The 26,921-nt window shown below is 38.1% G+C and overlaps 1 protein-coding gene across 1 annotated transcript in view; it reads left to right on the forward strand.

Moving 5' to 3' along the window:
• ERICH3 (glutamate rich 3) overlaps positions 1-26,921 on the forward strand; it is an 80,467-nt gene that overhangs the window by 3,206 nt on the left and 50,340 nt on the right. The window contains exons 2-3 of the mRNA XM_058176662.1: positions 11,356-11,449; positions 23,969-24,094. Coding sequence (XP_058032645.1) covers positions 11,356-11,449; positions 23,969-24,094 — 220 coding nt within the window. The remainder of the gene's footprint in view (positions 1-11,355; positions 11,450-23,968; positions 24,095-26,921) is intronic.

Raw genomic sequence — 26,921 nt, forward strand, 5'->3', positions numbered from 1 at the left:
CATATAAAAAATACATCCATGTAGAAAAATAGTGCATCATAGAAGCAATTGTCAGGACTGATGCAGCAAGAAGCAATAATCGCAACAGGACAAAAATGTCCTTCTGTGTAATTATTACTAAACATAAATAATACTTATGTTGCATATATCAGTCTTGCTCAATACGATGGATATCCCCATGTATCTGGATTACAGTTCTTAATCAGTATGGCCATAAACCACAGTGACTAGGAATGATAGAAATTGTAGTCCCAATACACTATGCTGGGGAAGGGGAAGTTGTGGCTTTCATGCCCATCTGGTAGGCCTTTCTTTGCTGTTGACTTTGTTGGGGATTGCTTGTTATGACCTTGAAGGACCATAGTGATCAAACCAATATTTGCTGTTTGCTTCTGATATGATATACTACTAGAAATCATTTATTAGGAATTTATTAGGAAGCTTTGTTATTGGCTTCTGCTCATATTATTGTATACTATCAGAAATTAGTTTTTAGGAACTAATTCTAGCTTATTGTAGCCTTGATACTGGTTGGCATTACTGCAAAGTTTGTTATCTCGCTTCTGAGTCTTGCTTCTGTTCTTTTCTTCAAAGCTATGCACATCCTTGAAAATATAGAAGAAACCATTACCCAGGAATATCAGCCCCTCACCCCATAGATAACGGAACCAGAGTAAGGAGTTTCCTGCCTCATAGATTCTGAATCCTGAAAGCAATCTGCTGAATAAACAACTTGGCCAGGGAAGGAAACTGCCCCTACACAAGGCTATAGGAATGCTCCATAGATAAGGTGGATAGAGACAGGGGCCTGAACAAAGAATGCTTTAAAGACCATGTTGGTAATGAATCTTTTTACTTTGACCATACATAAAAAGTTGCTCTGTTTTGCAAGCCTCGTCTTGAGTCTCGCTCTCTTTGGCATCTCAGTGGCTCGGGGAAACTTCTGGGACCTTACAACCTTATAGGAGAGTTTCTGTAGGCTCCCTTGGTTTTTCCTCTCGTTATCGTGATCGCCTCCAGCCATTGTTTTCTCCGTCTACTGGCCCTTTCCCCTTCTCAGATCATCCTTCTAGCATTTCAATTTCCTTCTCACTGCAAGATCTCCTGACTGTAACCACAGTAATATTTGTTCAGTACCTTCTCATTAATTTCTCTATGCCTCCTTTTCCTTCTTCCTTCTTCCTTCACACCTGTCTTCCAACTACGCTTCTACCAGTTCTTACCGTCCTATTTATAATTGCCAACTTTCTTTAATCACCAAATGTCTATGTTCCTGCCCTTTTAACTTCTCCATCTTCCAGGATCTTTTCCAGCCTACCTTGAAAGTTAGTTCAGATTAACTAATTAGCACCTCTGTCACAGTGACTTTTTATTTTAGGCAGAGTAATAGCTTCACAGAGGTTGCATTGCAAATACCCTGTCAGTTTTGTCTCGGAAGATAATATATTCATCAACATCCTGGTGCCCTTTCTCTATGTTAGAAATTTCATATCTGAAAGAACTATAAAAAAAAAACCGATTTGCAAATGGAACAAGGACCCTTCAAAAGCAATTTTCAAAAATAGGACATAGAGACTTCAAATTGTTGAGGGGAGGTATTTTTCATCTTTTTACAAACAGAGACTGCAAGCAAAACTGATCCTAAACTGCTGAACCTGCCTTATGAATACAGGTAGCCCTTGAGTTATGCTTAGTAACTGGTCAAAATTAGAATGGACCCCCAAAAGCTCTTTATGACCCAGTTCTGAAGTTACAACATCCAGGCTTCCCTTGCAATTACATGATTGTATTTTGGGTGCTCTGAGCTGATGCTCATTTGCAGTACCCCATGATCACAGGACTGATGTTTTATGATGTTCCCCCGCCCCCCCGCCCCCAGAAACTGCCATTTAGTTCAGGATTTTTTCTTCCTACATGAAATGTTTTATTGACTTGACTACTGTACATGCCATTTCAATTCAATCAGTGATTCTGAGCAGCTTCCTTGGCCTATATCATAAAATAAGATAAAAATCATACTATTGTATCTTACTCACAATATCACCATATTATTTGCTAATGCATATTTTTCTTCTATTTCATCCGTTATATCCAATTGATTCCTCTACGTTCTTATTCTGATAAATATTCATGGAAACTGATCAAATTTAGAAAACACAGATAGAAAAAAAAAACACACTAATTTTCAAATTAACGAGAACCTTCATTCTAAAAATCTTTAATTATTAAAATCCTGGCTAAAAAGACGTGGCTTTTACTAATCGCTTCATGGGAGCCAAACTACCACAACTGGTTTCACCGAACCAAGGAGAACTGAATGTGAGCCAGATCACAAGAATTCCAAAAGCTATCTATCTCAAATTAAAGACTCTGGGCAGCTAGAGAAAGCTCCCCCACAAGCAATAAGAAGTTAGAAAACATAACAACAGCAAAAATCACCTGCTGTCATTCAAAAACCAGCTTATAGAAACATAGCTCTTTTGCATGTTATTTTTCTTTATGCCTTAGGGCGGATACATCTCTTCCCCCGCCCCGATTTTGCATATGTTGGCCTGTTTCCATCTGTCCTTTAGTTTTGCAGTGGTCATATTTGTTTTTCACTAACTGTGCGAGAACTAAACACACCCAGCTTTAAATGCATTCTATTACCCAGAAACAACACAAGGGAGGATCTTTTAATTCATATCACAAAGACCAGCCTTTTGCTAATAGGCTAACAGAGGCATCTCCAAAGAGACCTTTAAGTAGATCTTAAGAAGGTTGTAGTGAGAGAGGCTGCCCTTAAACCCTTTAAAATGAATGCAATAGCAAGACTTTAAATTGTGTCCAGTAAGCAATAGACACCATGTAATTTTTTTTTTATTCAAAAAGTTTTACAAAAAAAAATATTCCCCCCCCCTTTCCCCCCAACCCCCCTCCCTTCACTAATACCCTCCCCTCTCCCCCCTGACTTCCCGGAACAAGCACAAGGTATAGTTAAAGATAAAACAAACATATGCTAAGAAAATTTTTCCCCAAAACTATTATACCAATTTTCCCTCTCTAGCTCTGACTTCCTCCTAACATAACCAAAATCCTTCCCAAAAAAAATAATTAAAAAAATTAACAATTAACAGTAATAAAATATATAAATCAATAGAACAAATTAATCCTAAAGTATTTAAAACCAGCTAAAGCATAAAAATCCAATCCAATTCAGAGAATATCTCCCTTATAGCTTCTATAACCATATAATTTTTCCCCCAGGTCTTTCTTACATAAGATCTTTCGAGAATATTCTATTTAAAATTCAGTGCAACACATTATAAAATTTCAATACAGAAAATTACAATATCTATTCAGCTTTAGCCCTTCCTCGTCAAAATCCAGTATAGATCCAAATATCTAGTCTTTTATGATAGATATAAAACATATAATCAACCCATTTCTTCCAGATCTTCCTCACATATTGTCTTTCAGGGACACTAATATTTTTGTCTGTTAATATTTCAAAAAAACCTTGTTTCAAGGATAATACTTTTGTCTCCTGCCATTTTTTTTGATGCATTAATCTCTGTCTTTCCTTCATTACTCCTTTTGAAAAGTCAGTCACAATATTTCCTAGTAGTTCCTTATGTCCAAGAATCCACAAATTACTGCCGTATATTCCATCAGTCCAAAAAGAGAACTCTTGGAAAGCATTAACCCTGTGAGTTTTTTTGGTTCGGGAGACAGCCTCCTGTAGCACAAATTCAGGCATTTCATCCAAACTATTTAAAGGAAACTTCTTTACATCAACTTGTTTATTCACGATCATATCTTCATATTTATCCACTTTTGTTTGTATCTCCTCCATTCCATTTTCCAAGTCCTGATTACACTGGTTAATTTCCTCCAAGCTCTCATCCACCGCCCTGAGTCCCTAGGGAGATAGGGCGGTATAAAAGTATGAATAAATAAAATAAAAATAAATAAATCCAAAACATCCCCATTTTTTATCAATTCGTATTTTTGAATAATTAAATACATTCTTTCTGTGTAATCCTGTATAAAGTCACGAATCCATTCTTCTGAAAGAACCTTCATGACAAAGTTCCTGCTGAGAATCCCCTTATGAAATACTTAAACAACATAATATAATCCAACAATCCACAGTCCAACACAATAAGATAAAATCTCCATTCAGTTTCGATTTCGCAGCAAGGCTCCCTTTCCTTTATCGCTCTACTTTCAGTTTCTTTCAAACGCCATTTTAAACAATTAAAGGAAGGGGGAAAAATTTTTCTCTTTTTAAAGAAGGTGGAAGTCAGGAAATCAAAAATACTTGCAAACAATAATTGTTCACTCATGCTTCTTCCGTCTGCTTATAGAAATCCACAAAGAGAAATCAATTGTTAGCAGAAGTAGACACCTTCCTCTTTTCCTGCTTTTGCAGGAGCGCAGTGAATACTGGAGATTAAAGGAGGATTCAATGGGATTTGACCTTTCGGGACTTTGCATAACAAAAACAAAGCCCCTAGGGGAATCTACCACTCTCCCCCCCTGCTCTTTCTCTCTCTTTCAACCAGAGAGGGAAATTGAAGCCGGGAACAGCTGTTCGTTGCTGTTTTCATCGGCTTTTACCATATCCAGTGCGGAGTGCCATAAATTAGCACCCAGCGAGAAAGGTGGCGCCAAGCGCCATGTAATTTTTTTGACTTGCAACTACTTCCCTTGTTTTTGACCCATTGCTATTTCTGGAAAGAAATATTTCCTACATGAAGTATTTTATTTACTGTTCTTACATGCCATTTCAATTCTTGGAGATTCTGAGCAGCTTCCTTGGCTTATGTCATAAAATAAGATTAAAAGTCGTACTCTTGTATTTTACTCATGATTTTAGGCCAGGAGCAATAGACACAGTTTAAAATGCATAACAGAAGGAAAAAACGATTCAAGACCCGGTGTTTTTCAAGAACAAGGATAGTGCTTGAAAAGAGAGGTATTAACTAAAGCTTTTTGAGAATAGCCTTAACCAGGGGTGTGAAACTCAAGGCCCGGGGGCCGGATCTGGCCCATGGGGTGCTTAGATCTGGCCAGTGGGTCCACCCTAGAAACAGCAAAGGACCAGCCCATGGTGCCTCTGCCAGTGAAAATGGAGCTCGGGAGGGCTGCATGTGGACCTCCCAGGTTCCGTTTTCAGCTGCGATGGCCTCCTGTCACCCTCTGCCAGTGAAAATGGAGCATGTTGGGGGGGCACCCCTGAGCTCCATTTTCACTGGCAGAGGGTGATCGGAGACCATTGCAGCTGAAAATGGAGCTCTGGAGACCGTTTTCACTGGCAGAGCACTTGGGCCACCACAGATGCCCCCGACATGAGTGACGTTAAGTTGGCCATGCCCACTCTGGTTCCTGAGGTCAAACACAACCCTGATGTGGCCCTCAATGAAATCGAGTTTGACAACCCTGGCCTAACCTAATAGCATAGTTTTGCAAGCCGTTGACTTCTATTTTTATATACCAATCAGCTGCTGGTAAAAATATTTTTTAATCAAAAAGAAAAATCAATAGATAAAAGTGTATTATCACCCAAGATCAGCCATTTGCTAGCTCATGGGGTTTTTCAAAAGGCCTCTTTCAATATTGACTTTTGATTTTGATTTTTCTCTTTTACTCCTAATATATGTAAGCATATTTGGTTGCTTAAAATGTGAAAGAGTCAGTCAGAAGTATCCTTGCTAAATGTCCTTGAAAGATTTGTTTAGGTGTTTAATTTTGTAAGTGAAAAGATTAGTAGAAAAGAGCCACTTGTAATTAATGTAGGGTTCCTCCATAATCAGCTATGGTTACAATAAATATGGAGTGTTGGAACTTGGAAGTCATACAGCAGAAGACAAGTCAATACAGATACCATACTTGAGAGGAGTGTAGTTTAATCAGCACACTGCACAAGTACATGGGTAGACTGATGAACACTAAGCAATTTTAGAATATATATGTCTATCTTGGTTTCATCTACTTTGGATGTTTAATTTTGTCAAGTGAACTCTATCAAGACTGGAATTCTGGGATTAGGGGTGAAATGCTCCAAAGTCTACAGCCGGTTTGCTTCGCTACCAGTTCCCTGCATGTGCACATGCATGGCGCATGCCATCACACGCTTTGTCCATGCATGCACAGCGTGCTCCAAATGCATGCTTCGTGTGCATGTGCACCACAGGCACTACCGCGCAGTGCTGAAAAAGGACAATTAAGTAGCCTTTTCTAAGGTAAGTAGAGGGGGGGGGAACAGCTGTGCCACATGGTTTAGATTTGCTAGAAAGCAGGATTTCCTGCTTTCTAGTGAATATACTGTATTTTTTGGAGTATGAGTTGCACTGGAGTATAAGACGCACCTTAGTTTTTGGGGAGGAAAATAAGAAAAAAGCCGATTGGCAGGTGGATTGGCCTCCCGGAATACCCCCAATTAGCTGTTCCCAGAGGTGAATTTTAGCAACAGGTTCTTTAGTTGTGAGCTCTGTGCCTTGCTTTTTTTTTGCTTTTTTTTCCTGCCTCTGAAACTCTGTTTCAGAAAAAACTTTTTTCTGCCTTTGAAAGCCTCCAAAATAGAACTTCAGAAAAAAAGCCTCTGAAGCTCTGTTTGGGAGCTTCTTTCCTGAAGCTCTATTTGGGGGCTTTCTTTCTGAAGCTTCTTTCAGTTTCTGAAACCTTCGTTTGAGAAGCTGTGTGAGCTACATTCAGAGTATAAGACGCACACAGATTTTCACCCTCTTTTTTGGGGGAAAAAAATGCGTCTTATACTCCAAAAAATATGGGAAATCATGCAGCACAGCTGATTGTCGGAAATACTGGTTCGTCTGAACTGGTAGCCTTTTTTTTTACTACCGGTTTGCCTGAACCGGTAGCTTTTATTACTACCGATTTCTGAAAACTGGTCCAAACCGGTCTGGGACCCTTTTTCAAACACTGGTTGTAACACTTCATGTAAACTTTTAGAATTGAAGACTGCATAAGTTAACTAGTCTCAGTACCCATCCTTTTCCAAAGAAAAAAAAGTATCCTAGAGATGACTAATTAATATTTCTCTTGCCTCCACTGAATCATGTTGTCCATGCAATCACTTGGTACATATCCTAGAGAAGAGAGTGTTTTCTAGTTACACCAAGACAATGTTGAGTAGCTAAGGTGAGTTTATATTTTTAGTTGCCCCAAAGTATAAGGCCACACTTTCTCGTTATTCATAATACACATCCCTCAACCATTTAACCAACTGAATGGTAGAAAACTCATAGCTGGAAAATGGCAGGATTTCTTCCCATAGAGCAGGGATGTTAAACTCGATTTCACTGAGGTCCACATCAGGATTATGTTTGACCTCGGGGAGGGGGGTAGGCATGGCCAGCTTGATGTCATTCATGTCGGGGGCGCCTGTAGTGACTCGAGCACTCTGCAAGCAAAAATGGAGCTCGGGAAGGCCCCTCCATTTTCACTGGTAGAGGCACAGCAGATGTCCTTTGCTGTTTTCAGGGCGGGCCCACAGGCCAAGTCTAAGCACCCCGTGGGCCGGATTCGGCCCACCGGCTTTGAGTTTGACATACCTGGCCTAGAGGATAAACAAACTCTGGAATTCACCTCACATGATGTAGTGATGGGCATAACTTCTGACAGCTTTAATTGTGTAGACAGATTGATTGAAGGATAAAACTATGACTCCTAATCATATTGACGGCACACTGCCATCAGAGTCAGACAGCCTGGCCTTGAACCATAATGATTAAGAAGACCATTTGTAGAGAGCTATTTCCCATATGATATCTTTGGTAGGTAGGTAGATTGAATTGAAATGGGCTTTTGATCTTGACTAGCATGTTCCTTCTTAGTAAATTTCTTCATGTGTTCCCTTGCCTCACATAAAGATGTTTTTATTCACTTTTATCCTCAGGTATGATTAGTAAGGTTGTGGTAAACAGTGTTCCATTCATGGTCAGGAACAGGTAACTAGGAAGAGGGTTGCTCCCTTCTGTTCTTTCCAGCAGTGTAAACATTATACCTGTACAATAGTGTGCTATTAGCATTTATAAAAGAAAGCCTAGCCTAGGTTTTCAATAATTTGTGCATGTTTGAGTGAATGGTATACAATTCATTAAGTTGGTGGAAACTATATCTAGGCAGGCAGCAAGTGAGGTCATATTATCTGCCATTGTATTGGAAGTCCTGAGTGGCAGAAAAGCTAATTTGGTTTGAGGAGTTAAGCTCTCCTACGAACTGTGCTACCTCACTACTTTATTTTTCAAATAAAGGGGCTGAATGCCAGGTCTGATTAGAAGTTATCCACCAAAGCTAGAAGTCTTGTGTTGCAAAGTATTAATGCTGATGGTTTCAAGGGAAAAAAATAATTTTTCAGGTGACTTCAAAGAACAAACTGTCAATGCCCATTTCCCCCCCCCCATGATTAATTTAAAAATGAAACACTTCTGTGGAAAGGTGGAGACATGCAAATATGTTGACCAGGTGGCTCACAGGGGTACTGTAAATGGCTAGTTTGTTTTTCATAATCCTGAAGAATCTGATTATCAGATAATCAGATTATATTGGTATTATCTTCACAAACTTTCCAGGGGTGGGTTCTAATTTTTTTTACTACCGGTTCTGTGGGCGTGGCTTATTTTGTGGGCATGGCTTGATGGTCATGTGACAGTGGGTGTGGCTTGATGGTCATGTGACTGGGTAGGCATGGCCATCTCAATTCTCTCATGTCAAGGGGTACCTCGCCTGGCCCCTCCCCTCCCAACCATTCCTTGTCACACCCAGCCTCAACGTATCTATAGTTCTGCAAAAATGTTGTTCACCTTTTTTCAACTTTATTATCTACATACTATAGATCAGGGGTCTCCAAACCTGGCCACTTTAAGACCTATGGACTTCAACTCCCAGAATTCCTCAGGCAGCTTTGCTGTCTTAAAATCTTAAAGTGGCCAAGGTTAGAGACCTCTGCTATAGATACACTTTCATGGACCACTGAAAGGAGGAAATGGCTCACATGCTTTGCCCAAGAGTGTGATAGGCAACAGGCTTTTAAGGGGCTGCTAGAAAGAAGGGGGGGGGGGAAAAGTATTTTCCAAAGCACCAGAAGGCAAAACAAGAAGCAATGGATGGAAACTCAACAAAGAGAGAAGCAACCTAAAACTAAGGACAAACTTCCTGACAGTGTGAACTATACAGCCAGGATTATTTTCATTTTCTTTGATGCTCAAAGATAACTTGTGGTCTTCACCAACCGTAAGGCCACTGACTCCCGTGCCCTCATTTTTCTGAAGTGCATTATTACTTTCCAGTATAAATACTTAGTGCCTGACCTTGCTTCTTTCCAAGAATCAAACATGAACAAGCTTGTGGTCAGACAGCAACAAGATCAGCCTTTCACTTAGTTTCCAAGACTGTTCTTCATTATGTTTTCAGAACAGCATTACTGCTCTGCTCTAATGCTTAGTTTAAACTCTCAGAATTTCCAATGTAGTTTGGCAAAGCAGCCTTTACCAAAACCTGTTTCCAGAAATCCATAACATATCCTTTGGCTCTCTGATTCTCCTCCTTTTAACTCCATACAGGTCAGTGATGGGATTCAATTTTTTTACTAAAGATTCTGTGGGCATGGTTTGGTGGGCGCGACAGGGGAAGGATACTGTAAAATCTCCATTTCCTCCCCACTCCAGGGGAAGGATACTGCAAAATCCCCATTTCCTCCCAATCAGCTGGGACTTGGGAAGCAGAGAATAGATGGGTGCAGGACCAATCAGAGGTGGTATTTACCGGTTCTCCAAACTACTCAAAATTTCCACTACCGATTCTCCAGAACTGGTCAGAACCTACTGAATACCACCTCTGATACAGGTTGTTCACCCTTCATGTGAACTGCTACTCAATGGTAACAGCCAAACAAGAAATTTAGGGGATTATAAGAACCATTTCCACAGTGCCTTTTTAAAAGATACATATCTTCTAAAATCACCCCCAAAAAACCAGCTTTCTATTTCAGCAATGCTTCCTTCCAGTCTTTCTTTGACAAGCACGAATGTCTCCATTTTCTTCTTTCTCTAGAACTCTGAATTAGGACGATTAAGACTACAGGCGTTAGTACACCAAAGAAGCAATTTTTGTCTTTTGTAACGAGTCTTTTCAATGTAAAGAATGAAACCTTGAGTGCTTGTTTGTCTGATTCTTTCCTTATTTAGAGTAGCTAATGTGGAATCACAGTGGATAAATCTCCTGTATTTTAACTTGTTAGGTAGGCCATGAAATACTGAGAAGGAAGTAAGTAAAAGGATATTGGGTAAAGCATTCCTCTCCCCGCTCCCCCCCAATTCATGCAGAACACCAGAGCCAGCAAAGCACACTAAATCAATATTTGGTATAATTACTGTAATCTGGCAGTTTCAGATGCAAATGCAAACGCAAACAACAGGATAAAGAAAGTAACATAAAACAGTTGCTATAGCACCCGTGTTTAATCACCAGGCATAATACAGCAAACTAAATTATGTGTTTAAAGTTTAATTTATCTCATGTAGGCTACCTGTGGGATTATTGTGAAACCAAAAATAAACTTCCTGTAATTCTTTTGCCTTTGTCAATGTAAAGGAAATAGTTTATTCTTTTCTTTTTCCCCCCCTCTCATCATCAGAGTGTTTTTTGTTTATTAAAACTAAATACCCTGATAGGATGTAATCTAGTTTCAAAGGCATAGGATTAATGCAGAATAAAAAAAAAGCAGAAAAAAATGATGACTCAGCCCATTGAGATGTTTATCATATTATTATGATGTGCTTGTGCTAATATCTCCTTGGTTGGCTTGATATCTAAAAGAGGTATTGCTTTAAAAAAATCTCCCTCCCTCCCTCTCTCCCTTTTTGTGGAGCACAGAAAATAGCAATATAGATACATAGTTTTTGCTTTTAAATGTGCTAGATATGGACATCAGAGAGTTTACACTCAGTCATTGTATCTGTTTTAAAGATTAGCTATAAATTATTGCTACTATTGTTAGTATTTCCCCCCAACAATTTACAGCTAACAAACTAAGCTGGGAATAGCTAATAGCCAATGCAGGAGTATTTATATTAAACACAATAGCCTCATCAAATTATAGAGGACCTTTCCTAGCCTAAACCCTATTAAACAGAAGAGACTTTGACTCTCATGTTTTCTATCCAGCACATTGATAAATTGTAAATGACTGAAAGTATACTTCAGTTTAGATGGGTTCTAGGCTTGGGCAGAGCCACTCATAATTCTGGGGGGGAAAAAGATTTTAACATCTATGCTAATGTGGATCCCTTTAATTTTCTATTTTTTTAAAAAATACTATATTCTCATACTCTGCTGGTACATTCATTTCAGATATCTTGCAAATTACAACAGCTTAACAGACAAGCATCTTGCAGGCTATTTCAGCAACACCAGGATAAAACGCCATCTGCGGAGGTCAGGACTGGTAGGTATGCAAATACTTCTTAGTTTCTCTAGATTTATCTTGCCAGCTTTCTCTTAAGGAGTTTAAGAAGACAGACATGATTCCCTCTACTCTTACACCTTGTGAAGTTGGTTAGACTAAGACAAAGTGAGTGGCTCTGCATTATCCAAAGGGCTAGCTGTATAACAACTTGAACTAAAATCCTTTGTCCAAAACTATAATTAGGCAATGATTGAAGATTTTTCCTGTTTGCCTTGTTTCATGCCTCTTCTCTTAAACTTATTAAAATAGGCTTGTTATTTTAATCAAATCTAGCCAAAACAGACCTGAGGCCTTGCCTGTATTGAAAATGCATGCCAATGCATTTTTATTACAGTTGTCATAAATCATTGTGACAGCACCCAAAGTTACCAATTAAGGTGACAGCATAATATAGTAACCAATATACATAAGGGCTGTACCCCTAAGTTCATTTTCTAAGGAGTGCCCAACTGAATTTTGTGGGACTTACTTCTGAGTAAGCATCCATAAGATCGTGCTGTATGGGAATTCACACGTATTTTCACAAAGGTAAGAATATGTACTTTTGTATATATGTATGTATACTATATACCTAAGTCATCACATAATGTTATCTGAGATAGTGGGAATCTGAAAAAGCCTGAGAAAGAGTTGAGGTAGGCAAGTAACTGTGTTCAACTGATTATTTACTAGGTTATTTTACTAGGAGTTAAATTATAAGTAACATTGGAAGCAGAATAGAAGCCTAGAGTTTCTATCCCTGGTCTCTATCATTGCTGTGACCTGTTATTTCTATTGGAATATTACAACTACAATCATTTCAGTGTTCCTAAGAATAATCCCCACCTCTGAGAAAACAATCTGATGTCATATTGGGCTCATCTGATGTCACATTTCATTTTGGGGTACAGTCTGTTTCTCATACAATAGATTGTATCCATAGATGTCTGTTATAAGCCACAGTGGCATCAAATGAGAATGTGTACATCATACCTTTGTACCATTGATGACATTTTCATAATTTTCATAATGTCATGAAATGTGATACAAGTATGTACACATTATTTATACCAAAATATGCATGTGTCATCATGTCCCTGCCCCTTCCCTTATTCTTGTGAAGGAAGGAAGTAACAATCACCTGGAAATCTCATCTGACCAAAACCAGTTATCCAAACTGCCTCTGCCCATCTTCAAAACACACATACTGTCATTGGCAGGGGCTGTCTTTTGTTTCAAAATGGAGGATAACTGGGACCATTAAAAGCAGAGATGTCAGATTCAAATATTTCAACTATTGTGGTAGGCATCTTCCATGGAACAGGAACAACTAATAGAAATAACGACTATTCTAATATTGTATATTTGCTTTTGCTTAATTTATTTAATAAAAGAGAACACAAAGACTGAGAAAAAAATCAATAAAACAAAAGCAAAAACAATGCAAGATAAATTGTGTATATAAGAGTTTCTCATGCATACATATAAAATTCTTTATGTAACCGTTTCAATGGAATTGTTTTACAATTCATTGTAATCATCCATGCATAATCTGTGACTGTAGGCAATTCATTCATAGGGTGAAAGTAACATCAGCTTCAATCCACTGAATAATTGGGGCTATAAATTTATTTTTATAATGTTGAAAAACTAAACCCTTGGCATTTTTTTTATTTTTTTTATTTGAATTTATATCCCGCCCTTCTCTGAAGACTCAGGGCGGCTTACACTGTGTTAAGCAATAGTCTTCATCCATTTGTATATTATATACAAAGTCAACTTAATTGCCCCCAACAATCTGGGTCCTCATTTTACCTACCTTATAAAGGATGGAAGGCTGAGTCAACCTTGGGCCTGGTGGGACTTGAACTTGCAGTAATTGCAAGCAGCTGTGTTAATAACAGACTGCTTAGTCTGTTGAGCCACCAGAAGCCCTTTTTTTATTAATAATGGCATGGAGAATCCATTTCTGCTGTCCAGCTGTCAATTCCATGTTGCAAATATGCAGTTCAAAAAATATGTATATACAAAAATATTAAACTGTATTTCAAAAATAAATTAATGCTTGTAAATTACATCTTCCCAAAACAGAGTAACATTAGGACACTGCAAAACATGTCCTTTAATGAAGTATTCCAGTTGCGTTAGCAATGTGATAATTTACTCACACTCCAATATTAGACCTGTTGAATTTAATGAGTAGGATCAGTGAACTAAGTTCTGTGCATTTAATTTTGAGTGAAGATGGGGGGAGTACAAATGAATTAGAGAATGTCTCAGAAAAGTAGAATCAGCCGCAATCTCTTGTACATGCTCCTTGACACACAGAGCTCAGCCTGCAGACATAAAAGCCAAATAGCTTGGCTTTTTTTCTTTTTGTCTCCGACCAATTGGGCTATTTTACAAATGTCTTTCTTCTTCAATTCGGTGAGAGGAAAAATATCTAAAGCAGCCCGAGAAGAATGGAAAAATGACTTGTGCTTTCAATTCAGCAGATCCAAAATCTAATCACCTAAACTTTCAATAGTGTAAGTTTGCCTTTCCAGCATGATGAAGTGGTAGCCACAAACTTGGGTGACTTTATTGATTTATTTCATTTATATCCTGCCTTTTCTTTAAGGAACTCACTCTCATTTTTATCCTTCAAACAGTTATGCTGGGAGGTAAATTAGACAAAGAGTGTGTTAAGGTCAGTGTCATTTGATGAGCTTCAAGATTGAGTGGAGGCTTGAACCTACATATTTGAGTTCCAGTTCTATCATTCTAGCCATTACTACCACATTGGTAAACTGGACAAATTCATGGGAGATAATCCAATCATTATTATTTCTACTGCTTATATTCTTTTCAATATCAGTGACCAGATGCCTCTCAGCACTGGTTGTTGGGGAGCATAAATGAGAAGGTGCTATTTGCACTCCTGTCCTGCTTGTGGCTTCCAGAAGAATCTGGTCAACCACTTCGAGATTAGAATGCTGGATTAGTTAGATGGTTGGTTTGATCTGTTTTTATGATATTCCTCCCTCACCAGCTAAATCTACTTCCTACCAGTAGAGGGCACTTTCATACCATCCTAATCCACTCAGTTGCTTGTCTGAAAGGGCTAGGATTGCTTCTCCGTATACCTTAGACCATGACTCTCAGTGGCCCTTAAATGGTTAATGAATGGGTTGCTGCACATCCTAGAAAGCCCGTGTTTCATTACATGCCTAATAGTGCAGGAAGAAGTATAGAATAGATCCATCTGGAATATCCATTCTTTTGTACTCTCTCACCCTTATGTTATAATCCTCTACTTAGTGGAAGGATTGGGGGTTTCTTTTGCTTTATATTGCCATTTTTACTCGTTCATAAAGTTAAGTGATCTTAACCTTCTCTGGGAGGAAAAAAAACATCAATCCCAAATCACAATCAGTTAGAATTTTAGTTGAAGAATTGTGCTCTGCTCATCTGTGTCAGTAATGCAATGTTCAGTCAAGAGTTTGCATGCCTGTAGATAGGGAGTTAACTTTTTTGGTATCTTGAAATAATGTATTTCTCCTCCATTCCCTCAATAGTCTGCTATGCTTACTGCGAGCAAATTATACTTTCCAATATAAGAAAAGGAGGCCTCTTTTTTATTCTTTGTCTCCCCTTTTATTCAAGAAATCCTAAAAAATGAGATATGAAGCATTTAACAGTAGAATTTTTTTTTATTTCATTTTGTCATAACAGTATACACAAACATTGTCATAAGTAAAAAAAACATATCATGAAGAATATATATATATATATATATATATATATATATATATATATATAGGTCTTTGGTTGTTCGGGTTTTCTCCCGTGTAAAATTGGATGTGTCTTGGCGACGTTTCGACGAAGTCTCATTCGTCATCTTCAGGCTTCAGCTTCGTGCTTCTGGGAGCAATGTGTGATCGCAGCTGTTTCTTCCTTTTAACTGCTAGTGGGGGTTTGAACTGATTGGGTGGGAGCTTGGCTGTGCTCTGATTGGATGGGGTTTTCTGTGCTCTGATTGGCTGGGGTGTGTCCTGTGTTGGTGGGGGCTTGGTTGTGCTCAGTCTAGTCTGTGCTGCAGGATTTGAGCTGGTGAGCTGCATAGCTGTTGTTTGGCTTTGTGGTCGTGCTACATCTTCATAGTGGGTGTCAGTCTGCTGCATGAATGGATTGGAGGGGTTTGAAATGGCTAATGTTGCAGCTGCGGTCTGGCTTCTGGTCCTTGGTCATGCTTCATGATCAGTGTGGGTTTGGGTCTGCTTTCTGGGTGGATGTCGGTGGTGACATCCTTGTGGACCTTGTGAGTGTGGGTCTGGTGTCATTCCTCGTGTTGGGACTCGTTTGTCAATAAGGCGGGTTTCCAAATGGCTGGTAGGCGGAGGTGTCATCTCGTTTGTTCATGCAGTGTGGGCGTTTTTCTATCTCAATGGCTTCTCTGATTATTCTGTTGTTAAAGTGTTCAGTTTTGACGATAGTTCTGGTCTTTTTAAAGTCAATATCATGTCCTGTGACTTTAAAGTGTTGGACCAGGGAAGAGTTAGTTCCTCTTTTTGAATGAGTTCTTGTGTTCTTCAATCGTGCACTTATTCTTCTGTTGGTTTGTCAATGTATGTGGTGGGGCAGGCGGTGCATGGGATTTCATATACTCCTTGATTTTCTAACTCAATTTTGTCTTTGGGGTTTCTTAGGATGGTGGATATTTTCTGTTTGTGCAGAATGCTGTCTTGATGTTGTGTTTGTGGAGGATCTTGCTGATTGTGTCTGTGGTGCCTTTTATATATGGGAAGAGGCTGTGCCGTTTTCTTGTTCTCTGTCTTGGATTTTAGTGGGGGTTCTTTTGGATTAGCTTGGTAATCTTATTTGTTTGGAATCCATTGGATGTTAATGCGTTAGTGAGAATGTCTAGTTCGGGTTTTGGTGTTGTTCATCAGCTAAGCATTTTGTTCTGGAGATGAATGGCAGCTGATGAACAACACCAAAACCCGAACTAGACACTCACTAACGTGCTAACATCAATGGATTCCAAAGAAATAAGATTACCAAACTAATCCAAAAGAACCCCCACTAAAATCCAAGACAGAGAACAAGAAAACGGCACAGCCCTCCTCCCATATATAAAAGGCACCACAGACAGAATCAGCAAGATCCTCCACAAACACAACATCAAGACAGCATTCTGCACAAACAGAAAATATCCACCATCCTAAGAAACCCCAAAGACAAAATTGAGTTAGAAAATCAAGGAGTATATGAAATCCCATGCACCGCCTGCCCCACCACATACATTGACAAACCAACAGAAGAATAAGTGCACGATTGAAGAACACAAGAACTCATTCAAAAAGAGGAACCAACTCTTCCTGGTCCAACACTTTAAAGTCACAGGACATGATATTGACTTTAAAAGACCAGAACTATCGCCAAAACTGAACACTTTAACAACAGAATAATCAGAGAAGCCATTGAGATAGAAAACGCCCACACAGCATGAACAAACGAGATGACACCTCCCGCCTACCAGCCATTTGAAACCCGCCTTATTGACAAACGAGTCCCTAACACGAGGAATGACACCAGACCCACACTCACAAGGTCCACACAGGATGTCACCACCGCATCCACCCAGAAAGCAGACCCAAACCCACACTGATCATGAAGCACGACCAAGGACCAGAAGCCAGACCGCAGCTGCAACATTAGCCATTTCAAACCCTCCAATCCATTCATGCAGCAGACTGACACCCACTATGAAGATGTAGCACGACCACAAAGCCAAACAACAGCTATGCAGCTCACCAGCTCAAATCCCCTGCAGCACAGACTAGACTGAGCACAACCAAGCCCCCACCAACACAGGACACACCCCAGCCAATCAGAGCACAGAAAACCCCATCCAATCAGAGCACAGCCAAGCTCCCACCCAATCAGTTCAAACCCCACTAGCAGTTAAAAGGAAGAAACAGCTGCGATCACACATTGCTCCCAGAAGCATGAAGCTGAAGCCTGAAGATGACGAATGAGACTTCACGAAACGTCGCCAAGACACTTCCAAAGAAACAATATATATATATATATATATATATATATATATATATATATATATATATATATATATATATATATATATATATTTGTTTTCTGAGGTTTTCACGGGTGTTATATATATATATATATAAAATATGCATTAGCTACATTAATTTGATATAATAAAGGGAACAATAGGACAGGAACGGTAGGCACTTTTGTGCTCTTATGCACGCCCCTTATAGTCCTCTTAGGAATGGGGTGAGGTCAATAGTAGACAGTTTTTGGTTGAAGATTTTGGGATTTTGAGTAGAGACTATGGAGTCAGGTAATGAGTTCCAAGCATTAACAACTCTGTTGCAGAAGTCATATTTTCTGCAATCAAGTTTGAAGCGGCTGACATTAAGCTTGAATCTATTTTTTGCTCTTGTAATATTGCGACTGAAGCTGAAGTAGTCATTTACAGGAAGGCTATTGCAATAGATGATTTTGTGTGTTAAACACAGGTCATGTCGAAGTCGACGGAGTTGTAAGTTTTCTAATCCCAGGATTTCAAGCCTGGTGGTATAAGGTATTTTGTTGTTTTCGGAGGAGCGAAGAACTCTTCTAGTAAAATATTTCTGGATGTGTTCTATTGTATTTATGTCAGAGATGTGGTATGGGTTCCAGACTGATGAGCTTTATTCAAGAATAGGTCTGGCAAATGTTTTGTATGCTCTAGTTAGTAGTGTAGAGTTTTTGGAAAAGAAGCTGCGTAAAATTAGGTTTACAACTCTTAGGGCCTTTTTTGGTATGTAGTTGCAGTGGGCTTTGGCATTTAGGTCATTTGATATGAGAACTCCAAGATCTTTGACAGGGAGGGGGTCGTCAGTAAGGTAATGACCATCGAGTTTGTAATTGTTGATAGGATTCTTTTTTCCAATATGTAAGATTGATATGTAAATATGTAAATATGTAAATATGTAATATGTAAAACTGTCCATGTCTATGCACATAAATAAATCTGTAACTGTCATGTGACAGTATTTAGTTTGTGGTAAACAACAGTAGGCAAAGAACAAAAAGAAGCATGAGCTAGAAATCCAAGGCAACAAAAGGTATGAGATAAGAAAAAGAATAAAGCTATTTTAGGCCAACATAACTGACTATGCTTTTTGTACCTTTCTGAATCTATAAAATGTCTTGCTTCCAGCACATCTACAGTATGCACCACTTCATATCTTGCCTTTTGTTATTTAAACTCCTCACTGTTTCTTTTTGAGGAATGGATCACAAATTTGATCCAATCATGGCTTTCTTGGTCTTCTTTTTGACCCATTCTTTCTTAATAGATTTGTTTGCAATTTGATGGTCATTCACTCTCTGTCTATAATTAAGCTACCTAAATTGTTTTGTAGTGGTCACTCACATGCATACTTGATCCACATTTGTCCAGTACCCATTTTTTCTTGATGCTCTTTTTGGTTTACCTATAGAAAAGAACATTTGTAACTCAGGGTTGAATTCAGGATCTTTGGTGCTCGCTGAGCTTGGTTGTTTTCTTGCAGACGTTTCATTACCATACTAGGTAACATTATCAGTGCTAGAAGGGAGTTTGTTCTTCTGTTTGTATACAGGTATACAGTTTACCGTGTCAAAGTTGATGGCCTTTTTGTTTTATTACTCACCACTCATGTTCCTAGTATATTCAACTTATACAACAATATATATCACAACAATACAAGAGCAAACAATAGATTTAAACTTAATGTTAACCGCTTCAATCTTGATTGCAGAAAATATGACTTCTGTAACAGAGTTATTAATACTTGGAACACACTACCTGACTCTGTGGTCTCTTCTCAAAATCCCCAAAGCTTTAACTAAAAACTGTCTACTATTGACCTCACCCCATTCCTAAGAGGTCTGTAAGGGGCGTGCATAAGAGCACCAGCATGCTTACCGTTCCTGTCCTATTGTTTCCTTTTGTTATATCCAATTAATATACTTATTACATACTCATACTCATATATATGCTTATATATTGTATATTTATCTCATACTTATGCTTATATATACTGTGTGACAAAATAAATAAATAAATAATAAATAAATATTCAATATGTTTTTTTCTGACAATCCAACTTTTAACTACCCTACCATATAAAAAAGTAGGCCCAAGCACATTCTTCTACACAACTGTTTTTACTTCCTTTAACATTATTTCTTTACTACCCACTGCCTTTCTACGAATATTAAATATCTTCAGATTTTTCTGTCCATCTTCTCAGGTTAAAGTGGATATGCTGTTATCTTTGACAATGTTTAATGAGTTTCTGCTGACCAGGACAGAACAACAAGGATTTAAGGATTCATTTATAGATAACAGATGAGATACAGGAATAAGAGATCATTTGTTGTATTTTTAGAGATGCTGATAAGTTACTTAAATTGATTATACTTGTTGTGATGAGAGGGGAAGTCATGTCTTTATATATTTCTTTTCTTTTTCTTTGCTATATTATTTTTTTTCTTTTCTTTTTCTGCATTTTTTCTTTTATGTTTTATTTTGTATTAGCTTTTTAAAAATTGTAATATTTAATAAAATTACTATTAAAAAAGAAAAGTATATACAGATGTATTTCCCCTATCAATATACCTATTTTATCACTACTAGTATTCTTTTTAATTTATTGATTAGTATATTTAAAAAAATCAAATGGACTTTTCTCACTCTTTCAGTGTTGAAGTACCTATAAGTATTTAAATTTTCTTCAAGTTTTCTCTACTTACATCATATCTACTGTTTAGCAAATTCAGTGTCTAATGTTTTGCAAAGCATTTCATTTCACTAAAGCTTATTCATTTTATCACATTTCTTCACCCATTTCTTCATATAGAGATCTATTCAAATTTGTTCATATATTTTTCCATCATTAGTTCCACTATGGTACACATTTTTTTGTTACTTAGCTAAAAGTTTACTTCATGTCCTGTCTCAATTACAAATTCAGGTAGTCCTTGACATATGACTCTAATGGAGTCTGCCCATTATGGTCATGAATATGGTTATGAAAGTCGTAAAGTGAATAATCACATGAATGATGTGATTTTATGACCCTTTTTGCAGTGGTAGTTAAGCAAAGGGCACAGTCATTAAGTGAACTCATTGTTTGCTATGGTTTTTTTCCACCCAAAAAACTGGAAGGTTTTCAGCAAAAAAATTGTAAATTATGATCATGTGACTATAGGATATTTTAAATGTCTGTAGGGTAGGCCCAACTTGCAGAACTTTGTAACCAGATTATAAGTACCTTTGTGTGTGTGTGTGTGTGTGTCTCCATTGTAACTTTGAATGGTCACTTAGTGACTGACCATAAATTGAGGACTACCTGTACTCTTCCATGTACATTCAAGTCCGCAAGCAATATCATTCTAATATTATCGAAACTATTCCACATACAATATATTTAATGCATTAAATTAATTACATTTTAAATTTACATTTACGTTACAAATTACATTTAATTTGTATTTAAAAGTTTTAGGCCATCAATTGAATTTAATTTTCTATTCTTTTTTGCTGTTTTATATGTATTATATGTTTTCTGTTGTTTTATTGGCTGTGAACCGCCCTGAGTCCTTTGGGAGATGGGCGGTATACAAATATAATAAATAATAATAATAATAATTAGTACTCTTTCTATCATGGCCATTTTCAATTTCAATTCAATTTAATTGATCACCTATCTTATAATATTGTTCACTTTCTGCAATCAGTTCACTTTTATTTTTAAAACTAGCAGAAAGTGCCCTGTCTCACATTTGGAACCGTCTGATCTTCAATAATTCTGTCAGGCTTTCATTATAAATAGGCAAATCAGTCATGTTTTAGATATATTAATTTGTTTGCCATGTACATGCATGAATAGAGTCTGCTAACAGCTGTTTGAAAGAAATGCATCATTTCCAATGCAGATGCTCACCAAACAGTTTTTGTTCTCATTCATTCTTGGTCACTGAAACACTTCTATAATCTTGTATCTAGTTTCCACTATCCATTCACTTCACTTATTATATATTTTTCTTTCTTTCTGGATTGCATTCATTCAAAATGTTGCATAGTGTTTTCCCAAAAGCTCATATTTGGCTCTTCTATGAAGTCCATTTACTGGAGTCAGTGAAATCTGTATAGTTTAGTTTAGCTTGTTCTGCAAAGGCTGCCCCTTTGGACATCAAATATTTTGATGAATATAGAAGAGGGCCAGAGCATTCACTGTAAGTGCCACAATGCTTCTTTCATTGGTCTGACCCTCCTCGTTTCCCTTTAAGTGCAACTGTCTGGAATGTAATATACAACTGCCATCAATATATGAATTCTTATTGTTCTCTAGTTTTATTCATTCATTCATGTTCATTAACATTTACTCTCTTAAATTCTAACTTTCTGCCTTCATTACGGCATGATTGCCACGAAGCAGGCTGATAATTATTGACTTCTACTGCATATCATAGTCTAGGGCAATTTAACGCTTTTAGTAATTTTCTTTATAAGTTACCAGTTTTAGTTGGTCCTGTGCCTTCTACAGCATTGGTTAGTATGAAATGTAACCAAAGCCTAGGTTTACTCAGTGTATGCTCATTCTGTTCTGTGCAAGCAAGGATCTAAAACCTAGAGGTACTTTGTAAGCCAAGATACTGCTGCCTGTATCCTACCAACTCAGGCATTATGTGCAATAGTGGATTTCAATTTCAGCTGCTACCGGTTTGCTTGTGGGCGCACGCACTGCTTCTGCACATGCGCAGAGACGTCCGGGCGGGTGGGCATAACCTCCTGCCACCACCACTGCTACCAGTTCGCCTGATTTGGGGCGAACCGGTAGCAACCTACCACTGATCATGTGGTGCATTGACAGACATCCAAGATGGATATTTACTTAGAAGTATATCCTGCAGAGTTGAATGATATTTGCTATTTAGTAAATGTGCCCGGGGCTGTAATTTAATCTAGTGGGATCTCCATGCAGATACTCAGATTATATGTTTTGTTCTGAAGTGCTTTTACACAAAGGTAATCTTAAATTTCAAAGGAGAGGGGCAGTTTCTAGTATAGTATAACAACTATGGAACTTTTTGTGGGTGTCGGCTTGTTGTATAGGAAACAGGAAAAAAGATAAAATGAGAATCCAATAGATAATTTTGGAAATATAGAACAGTAGACTGCTTGGTCAAAAAGCATTTGAATAGAAGCCATTTAGAGGAGAATCATGCCACCAAATGAGCCACTTAGCATTTTCAAGTGACATTTGAAGCTAAATAAGCCTGTTCTATGCTCAAGATGTCTAACACACTGAGAATGACTGATGAAGAAGTATTAATGGAATTTGAAGCTTTGTTCCATCTTAATAAACCTGGCTCACTATCAATAATACAGCAGCAACCTATTTTAATGCTATGGGAGACCTTTTGGTGACATGGATTGATTAGGTTCTATGTAGACTTGCTATCTTGGCACAAAGCTCAGGCTTTTAGCATAGTTATATTAAATCATTTCTACCCATGAATGGCACCAACTAGAAAGCTTAATATTAAGCTATTTCTTTCTAGGCTGCTGTTCCATACTTTTTTCAGGCATGATTTGTTCTCGAGTGGCTTCATAAATCTGGTATGTCAGGGCATGTTTCCAGTTGATAATTGGAAGGCAACTCTTCAATGCTTGAAAGGATGTGTGTTTTGAAAAGGATACAAAATTGAACTCTAGCAATTCAGCATTTGGATTTCGAAATCCTTTCAGTTATAATAACTAACATAGTTATAAGAAATGTGTGGGTCACAAAGGCTTCTTGGGCTCATGTTAACCACTAACCGTGGTGGTGCAGTGGTTAGAATGCAGTATTGCAGGCTAATTCTGCCGACTGTCGGCAGTTCGATCCTACAGGCTCAAGGTTGACTTAGCTTTCCATCCTTCTGAGATTGGTAAAATGAGGATCCAGATTGTGGGGGTAATATGCCGACTTTGAAAACCGCTTAGAGGGGGCTATAAAGCATTGTGAAGCGGTATATAAATCTCAGTGCTATTGCTAATACTATTAAATCCAGAAAGCCTGTTCAGCTCGCTATACCACAGACTTGGGAAAGAAAAAGGAGGGTGTTGGGAAAAGGAAGGGTATTCCCATCCATCACATGCATCGGCATTGCCCACTAAACAGTCTACCTCTGGGTAAATATGTGGTCTGTGATGAAAAAAAAAATGTTCACCCTTGCTGTAATGCAAACAAAACTTTATGTCAGAAGAACCTAGCCTGTCTCCCTAATGCATATATAACCAGATCCTGGTTATGTAGAATATTATATTTTTGCTGAAGAGAAATAGAGCAATCTTTGCTTATCTTAATCTCCATGCCCTGAGAGAAGATTATGAGGAAAATATTTTAGTTTATGGTGAGAAGCTGAATAAGTCTTACCTCCTCTTTCCCTAACATACTCTGTCTGCATATTTTGTTTTCTTCATGACAGATCTCAAGAAGTGGAAAAATAATATCAGACAAGGAATACCGGTTAAATGCCATGAAGAAAGATCATCAGAAGTATATACGGGAATGCTTGGCTCAGGCTATTTTCCACAAAGCTCTTGATATGGAAGTATGGTTATATTATGGCTACTCTTCACAAAAAATAATATTCATATATTCAGGATTTTTGAGAATGTCTACAGGTGTAAATGTCTTTAAGATTAGTGGAAGTTCTACACCACTGATTAGTAACTATCAGTATAATTATTCATTTTCACATTCCGTATTTTTCAGAGTATATGATGCACTCCTCTCCTCCAAAGAGGGTGAAAATTTGGGTGCGTCTTATACACCGAATGTAGCCCTGCCCACCCGCTGGCCCCACCCTTTGGCCTCTGCCTCCCAGCAGTTTACCTCCTTGCAGTAAGCAGCAAACTGCAAATAGCCCGTTTCAGCTTCAGCACAGCCTGATTAGCACAAAAAAAAAATCTGCCTCCCAGCAATTTACCTCCTTGCAGCAAACTGCAAACAGCCCATTTCAGCTTCAGCCAGATTAGCACAAGCAGTTGATTGGCCTTCCAACCCTCAGCTGTTTCAGGCTGCAGGGATTGCCATTGCCTATTGCCACATGGGCCTCCGCTGTTTGCTGCAAGGAGATAAATTGCTGAGAGGCAGATTTTTTTTCTTGCGCTAATCAGGCTGTGCTGAAAATGAAAATGAAACTAAAGCTTGCTGTTTGCTGCAACAAGACAAATTGCTGGGAGGCAGAGGCTTGAGACAGAAGCTGAGGCAGATTTTTTTTTCTTGTTTTCCTCCCCAAAAGAAGTAGGTGCGTCTTATAGTCCTGAGTGTCTTATACTGCAAAAAATACGGTATTTGACAATTATTGTGAGTTAGGAATGATCAATAGAATACATTAGAGCAGAAGAATTATCCTACTAATAAGTGATGAAGCTGGCAAGGCAGGAGCCAGCAATTCCTAAACTAGAGAGAATCTTTATGAAAATCTACCCCAGGTGCCAAGGCTATCAAGAGACTAGCCAAGAGCCCATTAGCTTAGAAAGATGGTGATTTAGCTGAGCTTTTAAACATTGCAGCAGGGATATTTCAAGCTTTGAATTCCTTGTTCTGGGCAATCAACTGTTGGTTTAGAGGCTTCATTCTTATCTGCAATAAAGTTTCTAATCTAGAGAGCCTTCTGCAAGATAAGTCAACTCCTGAGTAAGGGATTGAGCATCTGGAAAATGATGATCAACTGGTGCGAAGCCCGATGTTGATTCCCAGAACATTTTTAAGGCTTAATTTTTGTTTCGAAAGTAATTTGTATTTTATTCACTGACCTAAGGAATGTCTGTGCTTCTAACATGTGTTAGTGACTATGACTATGGAGAATTAGTAATTTCATTTATTCTAGATTTATTAATGTAGTATCAATTCCAAGAAAATGCCTTAAGTGAGAGATAAATTAGTTGTCAAAAGATATTCCATAGTTTTAGAAATAAATGATGATAATAAAGTTAAGGGAAGAAGCAAAGAGACTTGTAATTGGCCAGATTACTGGTGAGACCTCAGAATGTAAGTAGCCCTTGGTCACTAGATTCCACACAGTCATCTCCTGTGGGAAAGACAGCAGGAGGTCATGTCCCATCTGTGTACTCAAGAACTGGTCACAGCCCATCAGAAAAATGCTTACTTCTACCCATGTGAACACCAAAGGTCATGGGAAACTGGCAAGAACAAACAAAAGCATAGATATAAAGAGTGAGGAAGGAAAGGAAGGAGCAGACGCTATTTCATTCACACAAAAAGTGGAAACGTGGCTGGAGGTAGGCCTCATCCTAGCTTGGTTCCACCTATCAGTTGTTTCTATCTTCTGACTTCCTTTGTGATGCTACGGTTTCCCATGGTTTCACCTATAACTCAGAGATATGGTTCAGGGTAGTCCCCTAAAGAAATTTAGGTCTGTGAGCCTTGCTAAGAAGTCAGCGTTCATTTTATACAGGTTCTTGGCAATGTTGAGAAACCTAGGTCCTACTTCCCTAACGAACAGAAAACAGCAGTTGAGACCAACTGTCTTAGAATCTTGGAATTCTAAGGCGGTACCACCTAAGCCAGATGTGCATACACATACATACTTGCACAAACATGGAGATTATTTAGAAGTGACTATCACTTCCCCCCCCAGCTGATCAAACATCTGGTAACATCAGAAACGCCTCGCACAGCCAAAATCGTTGAAGAAATCTTATGGATCATCTAAGCCAGTAGATCTCAACAGTTTGCCAATGGAATTCCCAAAGAAAGTTTTGTTGTGGACTTCCATTACCCTTCCTCCTATATATAAACAGACCGAGATCTGCATTGGAAGTCAAAAGATGGCAGCGGAAACCTATGACTTGGTTTGGAGTATAATAGAAATTTTTATATTCCCTTCTCCCCATTTCCTTTCCTGAGATAAAAAATGAAATTGAATAGATAAGGATAGTGAGGAAAGATTTGGTGGTAAAAAGAAAAGTCTAAATAGGGCCTGTGAAAAGGAAACGATGGGGCATGGCCCTTTGGGATGGAGATAAGAAATCTCATATGGCTTTTAATGATGAGTCTTCTTTTCTGCTGGAATGAAAAATAATGGCTCATCTTAGTCTGGGTCCTTCAGATATAGTAGATTACCTTTCCATTAAAGCCCAGACATGGTAGAAGTTTAATCCATAACATCTGGAGGGCACCAAGTTGGTGAAATTTGTTAAGTAAACTGTAGTATATATTTTGAATGTAAATTAAACTTGTTCCAACATAAGAAGTGGTAGCGTAAATGTATGGCTACCACATGAGGATTTTGATCATCTCATATATCAGAGAATTTTACTTATTTATGAGCTACATTGGTCATACACAGTATCTTTTTGTTCTTTTTCCATGACAATCATTTATTTGTTTTAAAAAATCCTCAACAAATG

Source organism: Ahaetulla prasina, chromosome 3 (assembly GCF_028640845.1).
Source record: "Ahaetulla prasina isolate Xishuangbanna chromosome 3, ASM2864084v1, whole genome shotgun sequence".
Lineage (NCBI taxonomy): Eukaryota > Metazoa > Chordata > Lepidosauria > Squamata > Colubridae > Ahaetulla > Ahaetulla prasina.